The sequence below is a fragment of the Pipra filicauda genome, unplaced genomic scaffold, assembly GCF_003945595.2.
Source record: "Pipra filicauda isolate LSUMZ 115617 unplaced genomic scaffold, ASM394559v2 scaffold425_size644529_pilon, whole genome shotgun sequence".
NCBI classification, from domain to species: Eukaryota; Metazoa; Chordata; class Aves; order Passeriformes; family Pipridae; genus Pipra; species Pipra filicauda.
Genome location: NW_024104560.1, coordinates 1 through 21,440, shown reverse-complemented (window position 1 = coordinate 21,440; position 21,440 = coordinate 1). Strand labels below are relative to the sequence as shown.

The following is a 21,440-nucleotide window of genomic DNA, read 5'->3' as shown; positions in this document are numbered from 1 at the left end:
TAGTTGTTATTGAGTACTGGTTGCTATAAAAACAGCAATGTCCAGTTAAATAGTAGACAAAAATAAGACACATAAATTCTACGCAGGTAAGATGTTGTCATATAAGGATTAAACACAATATATGCACAGAAAAAAAGATTTCTATGTACACTATAAATCAAAATCACAAGAGGTAACATTTAAACACAGTCTTGCTCTATTACTAGGAAATACTCTTTAAGGAAACATTAAGGAAACAGTTTTGTTATTATAGCTTCTATAATAGATCAGATTTTAAAACTCTGTGACTACAACAATATCTAACATGACAGAAGATTGGAGAGAAAACAACAAACAATAAAATGTGCATAAACCCTGGCTTATTTATATAAAGCTGGTATTACTGACCTCCAGAATTTGTAAGGACTGGAAGGATGTAATAAAACTAGCTAATTGGCAAGCAACTTCTAATAAAATCACAATGAAAGATGGCATCAAGAGCATACGAATATCACAAAAGAGAAAGTTTGAGAAGCTTCTTGATAAATTAAGTGATATAGCTAGTGCCAGAATAAGAAACAGTATAGAATGACTTTGATTAAGCTTAAGTAACATACACAGATAGTATAATAACAATTTCATAGTCTTTAAATCATAATAATTATATGTTATTAAATACGCCATCTTTAGACTATGAAAAATACCCAAACTAATATGTCAGGTAATAGAAGGAGGATATTTTTGAAAAGATGTCTGCAATCACAAGTTCTACCCTATTAGTGATGCAGCACTGAATATAGATAATGAAGACAATCTCACTTTCTATTGAAGTGAGCTTTAATGTGCATTTCAGTGGCAACAGGAGCCAATGTCACTGAAAGATTACTCAAATCTAAAAATTATTTTACTTAATAATTCTTTCACACAATGTTCCTGATTGCATACTGTTTTCAAAAGAATATATATATTCATGGTATCTTCCATTTTCCTCAGCTTTTAATATATGTATTTAATTTTTAACAAAAAGAACATATTCTAGAGGAAAATTGAAAGCATTTCTCTCAAGTCAAGAACTTCCAATATATAATCAGAAAAGTTCTTAGAATATTTTATGTTTTCTTCCATTGAAATATTTAAGTAAAATCAATTTTTCTACCCTTGATTGGACACTCTTGTCCAGTGGTGGTCTTTCTCTGAAGACTGCATTATGTGTATGCCACACTGGGAAAGGGGAAGACACACAGTGAAGACCAAAACTTTTTCAAAGGCCTTCTCTGTACATTTTTCCATCATCCTCAAAGGAACGTTGGGATACACAGGCTCACTAACTATATCAAACTAAATATAAAAGCATGGGTAATTTAAAACAAAGTGCATGGTGCTAGTGAATATTTTCTTTTCCCCTATATCTTGAAGAAGTGGGAGGTTTTTTTAATGTGTTATATATTCAAAAAAGCACGCAGAATTTTCATCACGGTCCAACTTCATCATGTGTCGATTTTCATGGGACTATTCCCTGTGAAGCACACATAGGACTGGACCTCACCATCACCTGGATACTTGATGAATCATATTTAAATAAACTTGCAATACGTTTCTAATGTGACATTATTTGTTTCAACAGTGAGGAAAATTATACACTTCAGAAACCAAAGTCAACTTTCCCATAAATTCCTCTTCTGGCACAGTTGCCTGAAAATTTGAAATTTATTACAATTACCTTGTTACTAGGATATGATTTATATAAAACAGTTTTATGTTTTTAATACAACTCTCAATCCATGAGTTGATATTATGTTCTGTTCTATTTATCCCAAGAACACAATAATAAATAAAGAACCAATCCAGAATCGTGGTGACATTCTGGTCTGCTTTTCTTCAGAATTACAAAGGAAAGAGAATATCTTGCACACACTTAAGTGATCTCTTGTCAGCAAGGCAGGTAACCACAGTATTTTCAGGTATTTTGTAAAGATAACTTATGACAGTGAGAAGCTATTATTTTCTAGAAAAACTAGCAATCTGAATGAAAAGATCTTGTAACAGAGAGTTCAGCACTGTGCCATCAAGTAAGATAACAAATGTCACCATGCTATGTTCTGAAGTACAAACCATGAGCTCAAAGAACGGTCAAAGGGATGTGAGTATAAACATACACATTTGAAAGGCGACCCAGTGATGGATGAATCTTTTTTAATTTAGTTAATGAGCTGTTCACATATCTTATGCATTTCTTCACAGTTCAACTAAGTTTACAGCTTAAAAGATTTTAGGGATCTTCTTACAGTCAAGTCCTGAGTCAGTTTGTGGTCAACATACCTTTTATACTAATATCACTAAAATACATCAACTAGTCAGGTACCATTACTTGCTTATTTAGCTAATCGTACACTGCAGGGAATAATCTATTGTATTGACCTTTAAAGCAAGTAACCTTTAAAAAGTAATTAATTAAATCCTCAAAGTAGAAACATTCTTGCTAGGAGGACACAAGAAATGAAGACATTAAATGAAGCTGAGAATAAATGCATCCACAAACTACATGATCTTCCAGTAGCACAGAGCTGAGTCCTAATTTTACATGTTTTAGGCGGTCAAACAATGTATTGCTTTCAGGCACAGATTCCGATTTCAAGAAAGTTAACACTGTCCCAGTTTATATTGTAAACATTATTAAACATTTTTAATATGTGAGTGGTGTTTAGACATGCTTTAAAGTACAGAAATTTAAGGTCCCATGGACTCTTTCCTTAAAACAATGCCCCGCATAAAGATTACACACATGTATTTACACACATACATGCCCACTACATTACCGAGATTACTGTTTCTCTTATTATATGCTCCTAGGTACACAAACAGTCACAAGTACTTTTTAATCTGGCAATTACAGTAGTAAGTTTTTTAGGAAGTCTTGGTTCTTTTGCAGACTGTGACATTTTCAGTAGGTCACTTCCAGTCCTGGAGTTTGCTTCTCAATAAAATGGGACAATGACGCTTACCATTCCTTTGTAAAATGCTTTTAAGGTCTATGGTGCCAACAATGCAAAGAACAAAGAACCATCACTACTATTAAGGAGGTCTGACATGAATTATAAAAGTCAGAACATAAATTAAGAGCACATTAAATAAATTGCACTACAGAGCAAATTTCAACAGTTTGCAGAGTAGCCGTTGCAGTTCTTGCTCCAGTTGGGATTGCAAAATGATTGTTATATTGCTACTACAACTCTAATAAGATAGAAAACTTTGGACAACAAACAGAAAAAAAATATCTGCACAGGGTCATCCATTTATTCCACAGAAGTCTTCTTGGGTTACCAAATTCTTAAGCCTTGAAATCAATGGAATTTTTCAGCACCAAGCTCTCAAAAGGAATTGATATCTTAAAAATAAGCATATCCTACCAACAAGGAGAACTTTTTATGCATAAAGAGAAACTACCTGCATATGTAACGTTGGCTAACATGCCTGCTGGAAGGTCTTTAAGTGAAAGACAAACATGAAAATGTGAAGCATCAAGGTTCACTTCTTAATTTTGCAGCTTCATTTCATTCACAGTCCTTTTACAAAGCACTGATGATCCTACTTCTGTACAGCACATGGCTTCTGCCAATATTGTAGTCATAGGCACCACATGAACATCGATAAAAAGTAAAAGCTGAGAATAAAGTCAAGAAATGGCATATCTGTCATCCTAAACTGACATCACAGAATCACAGAGTAGATGGGGTTGGACTAGACGATCTCCATCTAGTCCAACCCACCTCTCAAGGCAGGGTCACCTAGAACAGGTTACACAGGAACACGTCCAGTTTTGAATGTCTCCAGAGAGAGATATTCCACAACCTCCCTGGGCAGCCTGTTCCAGTGCTGTGACACCCTCAATGTAAAGTTCTTCCTCATGTTGAGGTGGAACTCCTTATGTCTTAATTTTTAGCCATTACTCCTTGTCCTGTCACTGGGCACCACTGAAAAGAGTCTGGCACCATCCTCTTGACACCTGCCTCTGAGATATTTATATTTATTGAAAAGACCCCCCTCAGTTTTCTCTTCTCTACCATCATTCCTTTTGGGATCTATCACTGATCCAACTGGACATTTGATTTGTGTCACTGTTTCTCTTCCTCACTTTTTAACTCAACTAAAATTCATGTTGTCCACATATTTTTTGCTCTTTCAGCAATAAACTATTTGCAATTATAAGCAAAAAGTAATATTTAAACAATACTAAAAACCCCCCATAGCATTAACAAAAGCATTAATACACAGAAGTTAACTTCCCCTGAGTAAAACTAAGATAGCATATTTACTGCTCATTATAACATCATCAAACACATGGCAGCACTAGATGAGTAACAGCACATTGCAGCTTGCTGTGTTCTCCAACTGCCCTTTGAAGACTAAAAACATTATCATATTCCCAGCTTGCAGAGCCGTATAAGAGAAAAAAAGTACTATTTATTAATGGTACACACACCAAAAAAAAAAAAAAAAAAAAAAAAAAAAAAAAAAAAAAAGAATATTTTTAGAGTACTTGAATTTTCGTCATGATCATTGAATCACGGGACGTTTCTGTCATTACATATTCTGCTTGACTGAATCACTGCATCATTTCCATCTACATGGTTACTCAGTTTTTGTTTTGCCTAGAAAGATTTATTGCAATTACAAAGTGCTGTTTTTGATGATGACATGTGCTTATCAGAAAAGGCAAGGTATTTAAGTAGATCATCAGACATAAAACTGCCTTCCCTTATTTCTTCTGATTTGATCACATTTAAAACATTAACCAATGGATTTAAAGGTTTTTCATGGCAGTACCTCTGAGGTTGACAATCTCATTTCCTTTTACATAAACATAGTAATGGTTCCCCTCATGCAAACGATTGATACAAAAATATGAAACAGACACACATAAGTGTACCTCTTGATTAGCATTCATACAGAGACTTAGAAAATGGACTTTACACCTGCAACAAAATGCTGCTGCTCTTACGGATGCTGAGCAATCAGCAGAGCAAATGAGAGACACCACTTATGAGGCAGAGAATTACTGCATCTCATCAAGATCATTATCTAACCTACAAAAACAGAATCAGAAAACTTAAGACAGTTGTACCAATGAAAAATAAGTGTGCCAAAGGCACTCTTGTATTTGTAATTTGAACTTTGCTATCATGCAGCAAAATCAGGTTCATGCCCAGTTTTGTGGCACAGTTTACTTATTGCACAACCAGCTACAAGAAAAAGAAAGTAGCTACTTTGTGTATCCCAGAGGTGGTTTATTTCTTAAAACCTCTTCTATCCAGGCAACTCTGCTCTGTGCCTCTCCTTTGTGCAAGATGGGCAACAGAAACCCTCACAGGATTCAGCTACAGGAGGTGAAGGATTGGAGCAGTTGATGCCCTTGCTTCTGAAGGGGAACCAAAGAAAGGGCTGGGAACAGAAAGACAGGAGGCTAGGCACAGGCTAAGCAGGACTCAGCTCACTCAGGGTGTGTATAGATGTTGTACTGGAGCTAGTCATGCCAGACTCCTTTCAGAGCATGTGGAGAAAACCAGAAATTTTAGGGTGCAGTTAATTTTTACTATTTCAAATATATACTTGAGGATGGATAAGCCATGGGCAAAAGAGAACATTTCTCTCTGCTGGCTGGGAAGAAAGCCTGCAGTGATGAACTGACAGCTACGTTGTGGTCACCTACACTTGCTCAGACTAACCCCACACTTTCTGAGTACAGCTCCTGGTCCACTTTGAAGAATGGTGCCTTTCTAGTTGTCAAGAGCAGGGTTCACATTCTATATCCCACAATCCCTCTCCAGTTCCTGAAGCACAGTTGGTACCATGTAGGTGTATTGAAAAAAACACTATGTTAGAGACATTGACTCACAGGATTCCTTGAAGAGTTAAGCAGTGGGATTTACTGGCTGGGAGACTTGTGCTCAAGTCTTTCCAGATGCAACCTTGTTTTTTTAATTTTTTAAATTATAAATGAAACCATCCATGATTTCAAATATTCACTCACCAGCATTTGCACAGAAAGATTTATTTCTGGACCATAATGACTAGGAGAGGAGAGGGGCTTTTTGACCTTTACAGAGTATCTCCCTGTCCAAATCAGTAAACTTTAAGTGGTATTGCAGTAGCCTGTTACAATCTGAAGGTGATAGTTGGGAAAAGTCACTCTCTTGGGATTTTGGCCATGGGCAAACTTTGGACAGAAACTACTGTGAGGCAGACTGGGAGATCGTGTACCTTGGCTAAAAGGGGATCCCATAAAATTCCTTGACACTGTTCCCAAATTGGTCATAAACATGGCTATCCCCTTGAAGTAGAGGAAAAAATCCCATACCCAGGCATGAATCATAAAAATCCTGCCTAAGCAAAAATAAATAAAATTGTATTTGCAACCATGTAAATGCTGTTAAAGTAAAAATGTAAACTGCTACTCAAACCCATGACAGTTTCTATGTCACCTTCTCAGTCACTTTTTCTCCTGGATTCCCCAAGTCATCTGTTAAGAGTAACTCCTGACCTGTGACTACAGTTCTTGCATAAGTACATTAATGTTGCCTGTTCCAACATATGCTAGAGATGATAGCTCTCTTCTTGCTGTAATATGTTGCTGGAGCTGTGAATTTTTTCACATCTGAGGAGAAACAGGTGCAATACAAATGCAACTCAGTTCCGTCACACCCAGCTCTTGGGGTAATTGTTCCTCACAAGGGTCGTTACTGAGACTCAGGAGAAAGTTTGGTTACTAGACTGGATCCTGTGCGCAACCTTTCTGAAGTGACCACTTCACAGTGCTGTGGAGTACCTCTCCCTAGGCAGAAGAATCTGGTTCTTAACATGGTATGCCTCTAAGTTAAAGAAAACTAACTCCCTCAAAATGTTTTCCTGGTAAATTATTCCTTTCCTTTCTAATAAATACTAAACTTCATCTCAATACATACTTCCTCTCAAAAAATACTAAATTTTCATTATGCAAAAAGCAAACCAACCAACCCTACTGCATATATAAACCATGTTTATATATGTTTTATATGTTTTCAATGCCCCTTGAACATCTTCCCCAGAAGAAAGTAGATAAGTCTTGTCAAAGAAATCCCCTCACCCTGTCCTGAGTATGAAATCTAGAAAAGAGCTCTTTATGCAGAAGATCCTTAGTAGGATAATTTCCAAAGGGAGAGTAATGGCTAGAAGTTATTTATTTTTATACTTGAATCCTAGGTCACATCTATACCCAATTAATTCAGTGTTTAAGTCCGTTATCTGAGAGAGAACACTTCACATCATCAGATCTAATCAAATGGTAGAGCTATAAACAAAGCCATCAAGAGCCATATGAAAGCAAAACTAATCAAAACAGCAGACCTGAGATTCTTGCTGGGAAGAGCTTTTGGATATTTTAACATGCTTTATAAACAGGAAATCCATTTTCATATAACTGCCTTAAGATAACTTGTCAATCTGACAAGTTTTTACTGAGACCAGAGAAATCTTTAAAAATAAATGGCTTCACAAGACACCAATTTTGATCCCAAAGACACAAACTTCACCATTAAAAAAATCAACTTTCAGTAGAGTTTCACATTGTAAGCACCATGTAAAATAGAAGTAAGTTACCCAGTTAACCCAAGCTTCAAAGACAGGAACTGTTTTGAGCAGCCCCCCCGCAAAACTTCCGTGCTTCACAGATCACAGAACTAAAGAAGAAAGACAACTGCCTCCACTAGGCTTAGCATTGACCCAGCTTGACCCAAAGCATAGTCAAGCTTCCATTACATATAGAGAATTTCTGCTGAGACTGTCAGACATCTAGAGTTTCCCAGAAGAAAAACATCATATTTTTAGGATTCCTGGTAAAGCAATGCTTTTGAAGTGATTAGGCACCAGAAACTGAATTTTTGCAATATGAAAAATGGTTATATGGGTAAATAAAGTAAACTATATATCAGTATCTGTCTGTGAGCATCAAGGACTTTTATAAATACTAAGTAATTTCAAAGCAATTCTTAGGTAACTTACAAAGGTAAAACCCCAACAGTTCATCGAAAAAAACACTGCAGTTTATTCTTTCAGACTTTTGAATGTCTTAGGTCTATGACACCGCAGTTAAATATTTGTAGACCTCTGTCTGAAAATCTAAACAGATTGTCAAATTTCAGTATATTCAAGCAAGTTCAGGGATGAACCTTCTAATAGAGACCTGAGGACACACAGAAGCCACATCTATTGTTACTGAGGTCTAAGTAACTAGATTGAGACCCATACGAGAGGAAACAGTAATTCAGCTTCAATATTGCACAGTATTTTCATGCTGTACTCAGATATACCAAATATAGCACCTAACAACACAGTAGATTTAAACAAACATCACTTTTCACTATTGGTCCCCTTTTGGAAGTTATATGGCCCTCCCAATGCAAAAATTCCATGCTTATCAAAGTAAAGCAAAGTTGGCACAACATTCAAAAGCCCAATGGTAAAATTATGCCACAGTTGATAAAAAATATTCGTACTTTGACAACATGCCAGTGACTTAGAGATCCCATCATCTATAACTTCCTGGGCTGTTTTTTTGTCTTTTCTTGGTAATTTGAAGAAAATTTAACAGATGCAATAAACTGGCTAGTCAAATGGAATGGTTACAAATCACTCAAAGTGTAATTTAAACACTTTAAATACCAGTATACGTACAAAGAAAAAGATAGTGTAAAAATAAAGAACATATTCAAATGTAAACCTCTGTTAAATTCTCACTAGTCTCTGATTGATTTGCTGAAAAAGCAATCACATCTGGTACGTTTTGATGAAAGCCATTCGCATGCACAGAGACCAGACATTTCCAGGGGATAAAAGCTACTGCTCATCAGCAGCGTTTACACATGAAGTGCAAGCAGATGCCACTGAAGAGCCAAGCTTTGTTCTGAAGAAGAAGAAAGTCATTGAGTGCCTCAATCTCCTTTTTCCCTTCTCTTTGTGTATCAGATTGGTTGTCAGGAAGCAAGTTGGTAATCACAAGTAATATGAGGCGCTTGTTTTCATCTCTTCTATCTTTGTTTTACTTTAAGACTTGTCAAATGGTTATGTTAATTTAATTTATATGCCGTCTAAATTAGGAGGACAACTCTGGGCAATAAAAGTTATGCAATCAGAGATCTAATTCCTTTGTCACACAATTTACATCAGACTGTTGCTCCTTCTCTGCTTGGAAACTAAGTCAACATTGGACCGATCAACAGTCCTAACTAGCAGATACACTGCCTGACTGATGCCAGTGACTGTCCTTGTTTATCATCTGTCCTCTCCTGTCCTGCAATGCTGCAGGTCTCCGCCAGCTGAACCCAACCTCCCTTCTCGATCTGTAAAAAGTACTGGAGAACGGAGTTGCTTTTAGAACCATACCTAAAAGGTACAGGAGTGCTCACACTCTTTCCTATTCATATGCAGAGCTCCTACATGGAGAAATTATGTACAAAGAGAGCTCTGCTAAGCTGGGAGAAAGTTTTCAGCTGAATACTTTTTTTAAGGGAAAAGAAAAAGATTCAGTAACATTGAAATGTTTTTTGAACTGATACCTGCTCTAACACTCTTAGCATTTTATTTAAAAATGTCATTCATTAGTTATTTATATTTTAAGAAATACTCAAGTTGTGTCCTTTCAAGATGGATTTCATAAGCTGTTAGACTGGTAATAATTTTTCATGCAACTTAATAACTTGACTGAATTTTTTTAAAATTATATGAATTTTTTTTATAATTTTCCTGAGTTCTGAATATTTCATTACTTATTATACACAATTCTGAGTACCTAAGAGCCATTATATGTATTGCAGATGATGAATTATGTTATAGATATGTATACAGCTTATTTTATAAATACACTAGCACAATCAGCTGCAGTAAAAGCAGCAAGATGCTTTACTATTATTATTATTATTATTATTATTACCATCATCATAATTATTATTTTCCTTTAAAATCCCTTAAAAACGACTGCTGATATTTTTTTTTTTGTCCTAGGTTAGGTTTACTGCTTTTCATTTGGATTCTGTTGCTAATAGTTCTATTCCTAGCTAAAAAAAAATTACCGAAAAAACCCTCAAAGTTCATATGCACATGAAAAAGTGATAAATAAGATTAAAATAATGTCTCTGAATCTAATGCATCTTTGGATTCAGTTAAATGCACCCTTTCTAAAACTCAGTCCACCAGTATCTTATCATCAAACCTATGATTACAACACATTTTTAAAAATGTCTTATAAACAAATGAACAAATAAACAAAAATTTGAGCAAAGATTTTAAAAAGTCAGTTTTATTTTCTAAAAGATACAGAACTAAATAATTTCAGAACTAAATAATGAGGTTATTTCATTCAAATAAAAATCAAAGTTTATGTTCGATAGGAAAAGGACTGCTTTTGAAAGGAAAATAAATTCAGGTCTATCAAAATTAAGCTTGATCATCTGACTCTATACAAAGGGAATTTTATTATTCTGTGAGAAAGGAATTAATTTCTGTGACACTAGGGAGAGTATTTTTCTTCTGAATGACAACTGGTACTCTAAACTTTTCTACAAAATCCCACAAGTTCCAGAATGCCACAAACTATGGATCTGATCAGGCAAGAAGTATATGAAGAGTAATAAAATTCAACTTTAAGATGGACATTCTCTTACAGAGAGTCATTTACAAAGACATTTTTAATATGAAGATAGTAGAATTTTTCTCCTCTTGATAGTCCTTTAGCATCACTCTATTTCCTTTTTGTGTCATAATTTTGATAGTATTTCAACTCTATGTTTATACTTGCACAAAGTAAAGCTTGTGAACACACTGTGAATCAGATGACAAAGCAAATAAAAATCCTCTTTAAACAGAACTCAGTTAAATATAATCAGAATTATAATTAGGCCTTTCTATAAGACATTCCATAAGAAAATACAATATAAACATGAGTGAAACCACACTTAATTAATAAATTTGTCATATTTTGAAACTATACAAGACATGCATGTCATAGTTTAGCCATAGTCAAGATTATACTTGTGGAAAGCAATAAATTTTCCTAAACCCCACACTACTTACATGTTGGAAATAGCCCAAAGTACAGCTATTGCTGCAATAATATCTCTATTAAAGATCTAGGAAGAAGTTGCAAATAGAAAAGTAAGGAATACTTTTGAGTTAAAGATCTACATAACAGGAGACAAAGTCACAATTTATATTTCAGGGAAAAGGAAAAGAGCCACATGTAACACTAACTCAACAGAGGGGTAGAACTTTGTTTGAAAATACTAGCCCTTATTAGGAAATCTTTTGGAAGATGAGTAACTGAAAGTGAATTATGTTTCTATTAAGGGTAGTGAATTCCTCAGCAAGACGGCAACAGTAAATAAAAGAGAACATGCTTACATTCACTCAGTAGTTTAAAAGAATTAAGTATCGTTTCTAGAACAAAGAGTTCCTCTTACAAAAATAATCACGTCTTTTTCTTTGTTTTCAGTATTATTCTTCATCCATTTGCTCGTCACACTCCACCCTTTCCCCACCCTCCACCTTGCTGCAGAAACATTTGGGTGCAGGATTGCACAAAGTTTTTGCAGGGTTCAGGGGAGTGCTCTTTGCTGCTGGGTGTCAGGTTTAGAGTTCAGAACCTTTCACCTTCCCTGAGGCACCATGACCATCCCTGCTGCCTCCTTACAGACTTTTTTTAGATTGGCTGAAAAGAGAAACTCCTCTTAATGTCAATCTTCCTCCATTCTTCCTTTAGTGCAACACAGCCGTTGTCCTCATAGATCACCACAACTATGCAGAGTAAGCTCTAAGGGCCTGCTCTGGAAAAATATAACAACCCAGATAGAAAAGACTCTCACAGAGATAATACTGAACAGCCAAACAAGGCTAATAAGGAAGCTGCAGGACAGACCACCATGTTTCTGCTAGGCTGCAGAAAGTTACTTTTCAAGTATACACAGTCTAAACTCAAGGAAAAGATTTGCAAACCATGCAATCTTAAGATAACAGAATAGAGATATCTGTAGGTAAGGAAGTTCATATGTAAATGCACATTCTTGCACAGAAAAATGCCTAACTCAAGTAAATGCTCATCTAAGGCACAGAGAACAACACGTGAATTACAGAGAAATAAATTAAACCTGTGGGGAACTGTATAGCTGTAAGAACCATGGTAATTCTGAATTCCAAGATAATTTTCTGAATCTGTCTTTAGAAAATCTGGTATCTTGTAGTATTCCACCTGGATGAACAGGAGATGGTAATACAAAAAAGTAATATCAGAAAATAAATCCCCTGAAAACAGCAAAGGGATATTATGCTAGACAAGAAACAAAGCCAAAAAAAGGCTGTTTCCCTATTGTGCTAAATGCTTTGAGAGGTTTAAGATCACCTCTCTCTCTGTTCTGACTGTTACTTTATTGTAATTTTAATACAGATATAAAAGTTATTTGTAACTGATTTATATCTGTTTGTTATTACAGCACAGTTTCTGATAGTGGTGTCTTTTAGATTCAAAAGCTTTTCTGCCTTTTTTTTGTATGTTTATTCTCATTGCATTCTTACAGAACAATAATATCCCTGCTCAATCCTCATTTTTATAGACTGAACAAATCAGACAATAAACCATCCTCAAGGTCTCGATTTCACAAACATTCAGTATTCATTTTCTTGAATGCTGAGTGACCAGCATTCCAGATGAGCCATCAGCTGTGCCTCATTCAATGATATGAGCATGTTCTTGGCTCTCCAAGGAATCACCTTGCCTCATACACCCAGGATAGCATTTGTCTTTTCCCAGGCCATATCTTATATATTTTTATACAGCTTACAGTCATGTGGCTTTTTATTATACCATCCTTATTTTATTATGTCCTCCTTTTATCCTATCCTCTTTATATCTTCCTCCTTCTATTTTTGTAGATGACAGATTTCCCAGATTTCATGTAGAGATTTTCATTAGTCATTCTGAAAGGAATGACCTTGTGATCTGCGTGGTCACAACTTTTCCAAATTCTACTATTCTAGTCCTCAAGTTCATCAGTCCTTCCTCTCTATTACCTGGAACTGACATACTTTCTAAATCAGTATCATCAGTATATTCTAGCAGCATACACACTAGCTCTCATTAAAATATTAACAAGATCTGCCTATTCTTTTTTGTCTTAGAAACTCAACCAGTAAGCAGTCTCTGGTTCTTGTTTTAATAAAATCAGCTGATGCCTCCCTCTTAATTAGTTTCTTCCTGACACCCAGTATTCCTTACTGATGCTTTCTATCCAGTCTAATAATAACAGATCATTTATTGAATCCTAGATAAAATGAGTATTTTGAACTTTTATCTAGCACTCAGACTTCTTATCAAATTATCACAATTTCTTTCACTACAGTGATAAAAAGGTAAAAGATGAGGTAAAAGAAGCATGCTCAGAAATGCATCCTTGTCATTGTTTATAACTGAGACTCAATCAATCAAAATTAAATTTTGGGAAAAAAGAAAAAAAAGCCTGACCACTGCACAAAAAGGTTGCCATGACATTAAGAGGAAAAGTAACAAAATTATGGAAAGAAGTAATGGTATTCTCAAGAAAGACAACAAACAACCCATCCTTATACCTAAGGCCTTCATCATCTAGCATATTTTATTTCTGATTTATTATCTGCTTTATCTGTCCATCCTATCTAGACCTGTACAAAATCTCTCATTGTATCATAAAATTATTACAAGGATGGACAGAAAACTAGTCCTACTGATTACCTAAAAACAACTGAGAAAATTAAAAACAGATTTTTTTTTTTTCCTAGTAATGTCTACTTCAAAATGATGTAGCCTGGAAAGCTGCTTTGCTTTGCTTAATTTCCATATTTCCCAGGCAGGGTTATTTTTAACACAGCATAGTGATGCTCGTTAACAGTCACCAAGTACCTCCAGGGAACCATCATATTCTCCACCACCAGAGGACATTTTGCATAACGGATGGAGTTTTCTTTTCTAAACCTTTACCTAAACTTCAGTCATTCGATAATGAGAGAAAGCCCTCTTCAGATCAGTTTTAGAAGGTGAAATGTGGGACAGTCAATCGGATGAAGAAGGGTTCTTAAAGCTGAACTGAGCTCACAAAAGAAGCACAGATATTTCACAGCCGGCACGGCTTCATGAGAGGAAAGTCCTGCTTATCAAACCTGATTTCCTTCTATGACAAGGTAACCCACCTAGTTGATCAAGGGAAGTCAGCTGATGCAATCTTTTTGGATTTCAGTAAAGTTTTCGATACCGTCTCTCACAGGGTCCTTCTGGACAAAATGTCCAGTACACAGCTGGATAAACAGATCATGTGGTGGGTGAGCAATTGGCTCATGGGCCGAGCACAGAGGGTAATAGTGAATGGGGTAACATCAGACTGGTGACCTGTCACTAGTGGGGTTCCACAGGGCTCCATCGTAGGCCCTGTGCTCTTCAACATCTTCATAAATGACTTGGACACAGGACTGGAAGGGATGCTAAGAAAGTTTACAGAAGACACAAAATGAGAAGGAGCTGTTGACTCACTTGAAGGCAGGGACGCCCTGCAGAGAGACCTCAACAAATTAGAGGACTGGGTAATCACCAACCATAGGAAGTTCAACAAGGGAAAGGGCCAGATTCTGCACCTGGAATGGGTCAACCCTGGATGTATGTACGGACTGGGAATTAGATGCCGGAAAGCAGTGTCAGGGAAAGGGACCTGGAGGTCCTGGTCAATGGCAAGTTGAATCTGAGCCAGCAGTGCCCTGGCAGCCAGGAGGGTCGTGTCCTGGGGGGCATCAGGCAAAGCATCGCCAGCCAGTCAAGGGAGGGGATTGTCCCGCTCTGCTCTGCATTGGTGCAGCCTCACCTTGAATATTGTGGCAGTTTTGGGCACTGCAATATAAGAAAGATATTAAGCTCTTACAGAGGGTCCAAAGGAGGGCAATGGAGATGGTGAAGGACCTTGAGGGGAAGCCGTATGAGGAGTGGCTGAGGTCACTTGGTCTGTTCAGCCTGGAGAAGAGGAGACTGAGGGGAGACTTCTACAACTTCCTTGTGATGGAAAGAGAAGCAGCAGGCACTGATCTTTTCTCTGTGGTGACCAATGACAGAACATAAGGGAATGTCCTAAAGTTGTGTCAGGGGAGGTTTAGGTTGGATGTTAGAAAGAGGTTCTTCACCCAGAGGGTGGCTGGGCACTGGAACAAGCTCCCCAGGGAAGCGGTCACAGCACCAAGCCTGATAAGGAAGTGTTTGGATGATACTCTCAGGCACATGGTGTGACTCCTGGAGATGGTCCCATGGAGCGCTAAGGGTTGGACCCTTGTGGGTCCCTTCCAACTCAGCATATTCTGTGATTCTGTGATTATCAGGACTTCACTGCTCATTGACAATTTCCTCACTTAGATGACGGTATCTTATCTGAAATTGGGAATTTGGAGCTTAATTCAAAAGAACATACAGAAAACCACTTATTTACAAGAATAATTACAGGAATGTATGTAGTCTCCAACAATGAAATTTGAAAAATCTATCAAGCCTCATGTGCATATTGTTCTAAAAAAAAATGCATTAATTTAATGCACTGATTTCTGATAAAATTTAACTTAAAAAATAATGTCATGACAAATTATGACATTTTACTTGCTCTACTTATGCCACAGATAGTACTGTTAGCCTGAGCCACAGCAAGACAAAGTAAATATGATTCTGAACTGTTTTACAAACATGAGTAATACGTAATCATATTTTTCATATTTGATTTGTTCTTTGAGTTCCATTACAACTTCATATGTTCCAGTCCTTGCAAAATTCCTATTGTTTTGAAATTTGAAAAAAATACATCAAGAAAAATTTGGAGAGCTGTAGTATCTTTCTATGAAGAATGGGAAAATCTGAACTTTAAATAGATAATGCTGAGAAGTCTTTGGAAGTCACAGTTCAGATTTTAAGTTATTTACTAACTTCATTGACAAGAGTGAGTTAGGGCTTATTCAGTGCAAGTCATCCTATGCTTGGCAGCCCTATGTGCCTTCCCCTTAGGCATATAGTCCTTGTTCTCAGTCAGAGCTGGACTACTGAGTAAGATTAAACAAAGATCTGGTCTGTCACAGCAATTCATATTTCAGTGAGATTTAGGAGCTAGAAAGGAACGCCAGATCAAACAAAAAATGCACATTCTGTAAAATACTTAATAAATTATGTTCTTTATAGTAAGTGGAGTAAAACATCAACCTAAAAATCCTTTCTATAATACAATACTATTTATTACTTTCAGAGATTATGATATATTTAAAATAACAACTTACTGTATACAAGCATCTATATTCTAGTCTCACACTTAGAGTGTATTTTTGAGCAACACAACATTAATTGCAATCTGGGCTTCAAATACACCTACTACATTTATCATTTAATCCAACTGCATGATTAGATACTTTCTGACTTAAAATTCATGGGTAGTGTAGAAAAGCATTACAATCTTTTTGCTAAAGCTTACCAAGTGAAAGAATCACTTCTGCTGCTCATCTGGCAATAAAAGAAAACCATGGGAAAGGGATGAGATATTTGATGATATAAATAAACAATACTCTTACTTACCTTAATTTAGATTACCCTGACTATGTGAGAGGAATGCTGCAATATGAGTGCATCTTATGCTAGGCTGAAGCCCTTCTTCTTTATTTTCCTTCTTTTAGTAAGAAAGAACCCTTAGGGTCAGGTCCTGCTCCCACTGAAGATGAACAAAAGTCTTCACTGGGGTTCAGGAGCAGGACAGGGACTTTAAAACATTTTTCTTTCCCTTAGTATCTTTCTGTACGAGCTTTTGCCCCTTCAGGCTATGCAGATATGAAGCTTTTAAGATTTCTAAAGTTGTAATAGTTGGAAATCTTATGTTCCTAATGGAGCATCATGCTGTCATCTAATTTATCTGAAATCACTGCCCCAAATTCCCAGTGTTATTTAAAAAAAACACAACTGGATTTACTCAACTAAGAAATAAAAGGTAGTTTTTAAAAACACATTTTATGCCACTACAGGTACAATCTTTCATCCGAGTTGCATAACTGCCATTTATTTGCTCAAATTCCAGTTCCTACATTCATACTCAACTCTGTTGCTAGAAGAAATTTCCTATACATAAAAAGTTCCTCTAAGCCAAACCATTATCCACTGTTGATACCCATATATATCTCTTTGCATTTCCTTGCCTACATGTAAATAGGACAGAAAGTTATTACAGTATGTATTCTAAAAGGCATTTGTATATTGTTTCTTGCAGATGTTTAATGATCAAAGAAAATTAATATAACAGAAATTTATTTACAGCTGGAAAATCTTCTCTCTTGAGTGGTCTATATTCATATACATGTAACACAGATACCATAGAGGAAATAATGGTAAACCATATTTGGTAAGAGTCCTGTTTCCAAAGAGTGTGTGTCTCACTCACCTGTTTGACTAAGTTGAGATGTGCTTCTGCTCCTTCGAGACACTATGGCAACCACTTTGGCACTAAAGCTGGAACGCCTTTTCTTCCCACCTGTTCCAACCATGCCGACAGCCGTGTCCGACTGACTCCCGTCAATGTGCTCCAGCTTATACATCTCTCCGCTCACACTTGTGCTCTTAGTGATTCTCCCTGAAGTCCCCATCCGTCTGCCTTGCATTTTAGGAGTAAATGTACTACAGTTACAAAGTAAAAACAAACATATTAATTTGTCTGTGAAAGAGCATTTCCAAAAGCCTTTTTTTTTAAATTACTAAATTAATTTTAATTCTTGATATATTTTCATTTATTTGGTTCAGCAATAAAAGCTTAATTTGATGCTGCTCCTAGTACATATTTCCAGTACTATAATTTCTTCTTTGCTTCTTTGAGGGAAATAAATAAAATGAACACTTTCCTATGTTTTTGAGTGACAGAAAGAGAGACATGCAAGATTTAAAGGTTATGTGAAGCCTTCCTGTCTATATTCCCAGAATACACAAAGAAATAAAACAGCAATTTTACAACCAAAAAAGATTAACATGGACCAGTAGTTTAACACGTGTCGTATCGGTACTATTCACCAAAGTCCTAACAGAAATGAAGATATCATCACCTATATTTTCATACTTCACAGAGATAACACAGAATGCAGTATTTTTTAGGTCTTCACTCTCTCACTTCAAGGCAAGCGCAATAATCACAGTATGAAGGTAAAATAATTTTGAGGCAAAATCCCTAATAATCCACTAGAACTTTCATTGACAGAAAGATTAATCACTCTGTCAGTTCTGTTTGATTTCCTTTAGCTATTGCATTGCATTTGAATGTTTCCGTACAAATTTTTTTTCTGCTCCTGCACAAAGATGCAGGATAAAGTATTCGGAAACACGGTCTAGAGAACAATTTCAAATACACACAGGACATACTAATACATAGACCTAACTCCATTATGACCAAGCAATGCCCTAGCTCTAATGGCAATATAAAGTTAGTTGTCACTCTGTAGAGACACAGAAATTTAAGCTCACTTCAGATGTAGTTGTTAAATCAACCAGGCACATAGGCAATTCCTTGATCTTGTATTGCTGATCAGTAGATCAGCTGGGTTTTTTTCAGTAATTCTGTATTTTGAAGTCAAAGTATTTGTTGACAAACAGTCCTGCTGTCCCTTCCAGCAGGTCCTCTTCCCAACAGATGTGACGGTCTAATCTTGTCCCTCAACCCCAACACCATTACCCCACAAAATAAGGAAGAGAAGGGTTAGAAGGGTTAGAAGTTTCAGACAGGTAAAAAATCAGGCCAGAGAGAAATGAAGGGGTCTGTGAGAGAAGAGATTACATCTTTTGACTTCTACGGATATGAGCCCTGCTAAAGTTTAAATCAGTCCTGCTCAAAGGAAAGTATAAAATAATGTATACCTAAATTATGTTTTACTGACAGTTACCAAGAGTTTGTAATGTGTGACCATAGGTAAAAGCAGATAAAAATAGACAGTATTTTTTGAAGAAGAAGCTGGAAAAGTAAAGTTTTTGAACAGATAAAACTTAATAGGAAGATCACTATCAACCTCTGCACAGGTTTTTAACTATGCTCAGCACTTAGGATCTGCTCCTATTAAGTTCAGATAAAAAAATAGCTACTAATCAAACAGGACACAGTGCTGTGATGCACTGAAGTACTCAAGAACAAATTTTAGTGGACCACCTGAGGCAGGTTGAACTTAAAATAGGTTCTGTCTTGTTCCCTCCTATCCCACTGCAACTTTAGTAACTGGCTTTTGGGTTTGCATGGCAAAAACAATAAGACACATGTATTTTGATGTTTCTCCATAGAATTCCTTTGTATTTTATCACAGGTCTCCCCCAGCACACAGTCTCTCACAAGTATGTGAGCACAGAGGTACACATTCAATCATTCTAAGAAGAATTTTAACTGGAAGAAAAAGTAAACTCAAAAAAGACCATCTTCCATAAATATCAAGGAAAAGGTTTTGTGTAAGGCAAACTAGTTCTGTTTAATTAAAAATAATATCAAACTGAGAAAAAATGCCCTAAAATATTTCCCATTTTCGAAATAGACTGATTTTTTTGAGGGAGACTAATTCTTGGCTTTAATATAAACTGTGTACCTGATACAGTACAGGTGTTTACTTCATACGCTACATATACTGCTGCTTTCTAAAGTGGCAATGATCTCTAAATGATTATATTTTTATTGTTGCTCACAGAATGCAATAACCTCAACTTTACAAAATGTCTAACCAAGTATCTAACCCAGCAACTACTTTTCTTTCAAGTAACACAGTCTTTTCTTTACCTTTCCACAAACACTGTCACATGAAAAAATATTCATTGGGATTGCCACATAGGTGTCATTCTTCAAACTGCAAATTAATTTTAAAAAGCAGTGGTAAAAATCAAAAAAGACATGCTGAAATTTCTGATAAACATTTTTTTTTACAATTTGAGAAGATTTAGTGAAATTTTTCTTTGTTAATTTTGGAGCTGGATATTGGCTCATAGCTCTAGCACACACTTGGGCTATGACCAGAGAATCTTAACAAATGTCTTCTCTTTAATAAGTGATGTTACTAACTTGTACACTTATCAAGAAAACCTTAAAACTAGAGATTAAATGTACAGTGTGATAATAGTGTCTGAATATGCAACCAATCTGCATCGCTAGTTCAGAATGCTGTCACACAAACCCTGTATTCAAACAGCAACTTCAATCCCCAAATCAGTGTATCAGGGCTGCCAACAACATTCCTACACCAGCCAGTTTGCAACGTTGAGTCTCTTTTCCTCCTCTGCTGAGGAGGTAAGGGCCCAAAGTCCTGCCCATAGAGAGCTACAAGGCAACACCATTAACTGGCTTGGTTCTCTGGAGGAGGAGACAAGGTCATTTCAAGCAGAGGGCAGAGTAAAGGTAGAGTCTGACACTTGGAGGGAGCAAAATCACAGAGGTTCCATTTTCAGGGGTTCTACTTCCTACTTTGATTAGACATGGACAATTCCTTTTCACCTGGATAATTCCTTTCCCCTAGCACTTGAAACTGGATTTTGAGCCATGAAGTTGTCAGTTCTTGAGTTTATGCATTGGTACGTCAGTAAGAGAGGAAAGAAACTGAAAACACTTCTTCTGAGAGCATCTCTTGACATTTGAGCTTTATTGACATGTATTTTTCTGATATACTAATGTATAAACCTATAATTTCCAACAATAAAGTTTAATGGACTATAAAATCTGCTATGCAAGTAAAGAATTGTTTAGGATATTATGGAATTTGCTCTATTGAATTTCAGGTGTTTTTGAATGTAATAAATTCTAAAATCATGAAGTTTTTATGCCAGTCTTCACCTTTTTTGTTTGTTTGTTTTTTTTTTTTTTTTTTTTTTTTTACGAAGGACCTGAAATGCTCTAATTTCACATTATTTAATATGAATTTAGGAGACAGAGGTGTCCATCAGCTGAGAAATAAGAATAGATAGTATGGCAACCTTTGGAAAAAAAAAATTTTGCTGTATGAATTCCCTAATTCAGGGACTATGGATATTTTCTCATCTATAGAAAATTTGCATTCTTCAAAGACCCATATAAATTTCATGTTTGATTCTTTGTGACAGGAAGAAGGAACTAGAAGATTCACCTTAATAAAAAAACCTGAGAAATTTAGAATTTAGATTAATCTTGTACTTGTTTTTACCTTGCAAATATGAAGTTCTACTTTCCTAGGAAATATGTTCTAGTGTACTAGTACAAACTAGTTATTAATTTGCTAGAAATGGGCTTAATGGGATAGGACCAAGGATCCTACTTGGTCCAATACTTTCCCTTGTCATAACAAAGCAAACAGATTAAGATTCCCTTGTGGTCATCTAATCCCTGGGCTAGTTTGTTATTTGTCACTAATTGGAACAATCTCAAAAGAAC

At 36.1% G+C, this 21,440-nt stretch overlaps 1 protein-coding gene across 1 annotated transcript in view; it reads right to left on the bottom strand.

Annotated features, from left to right (window-relative positions):
* Positions 1–17,738, bottom strand: part of LOC120324109 (regulating synaptic membrane exocytosis protein 1-like) — a gene marked incomplete at its 5' end in the record, with an annotated part of 42,607 nt that extends 24,869 nt beyond the window's left edge. The window contains one exon of the mRNA XM_039385633.1: positions 17,469–17,738. Within this exon, the coding sequence (XP_039241567.1) occupies positions 17,469–17,738 (270 nt within the window). The remainder of the gene's footprint in view (positions 1–17,468) is intronic.
* Between the last annotated feature and the right edge of the window lie 3,702 nt (positions 17,739–21,440).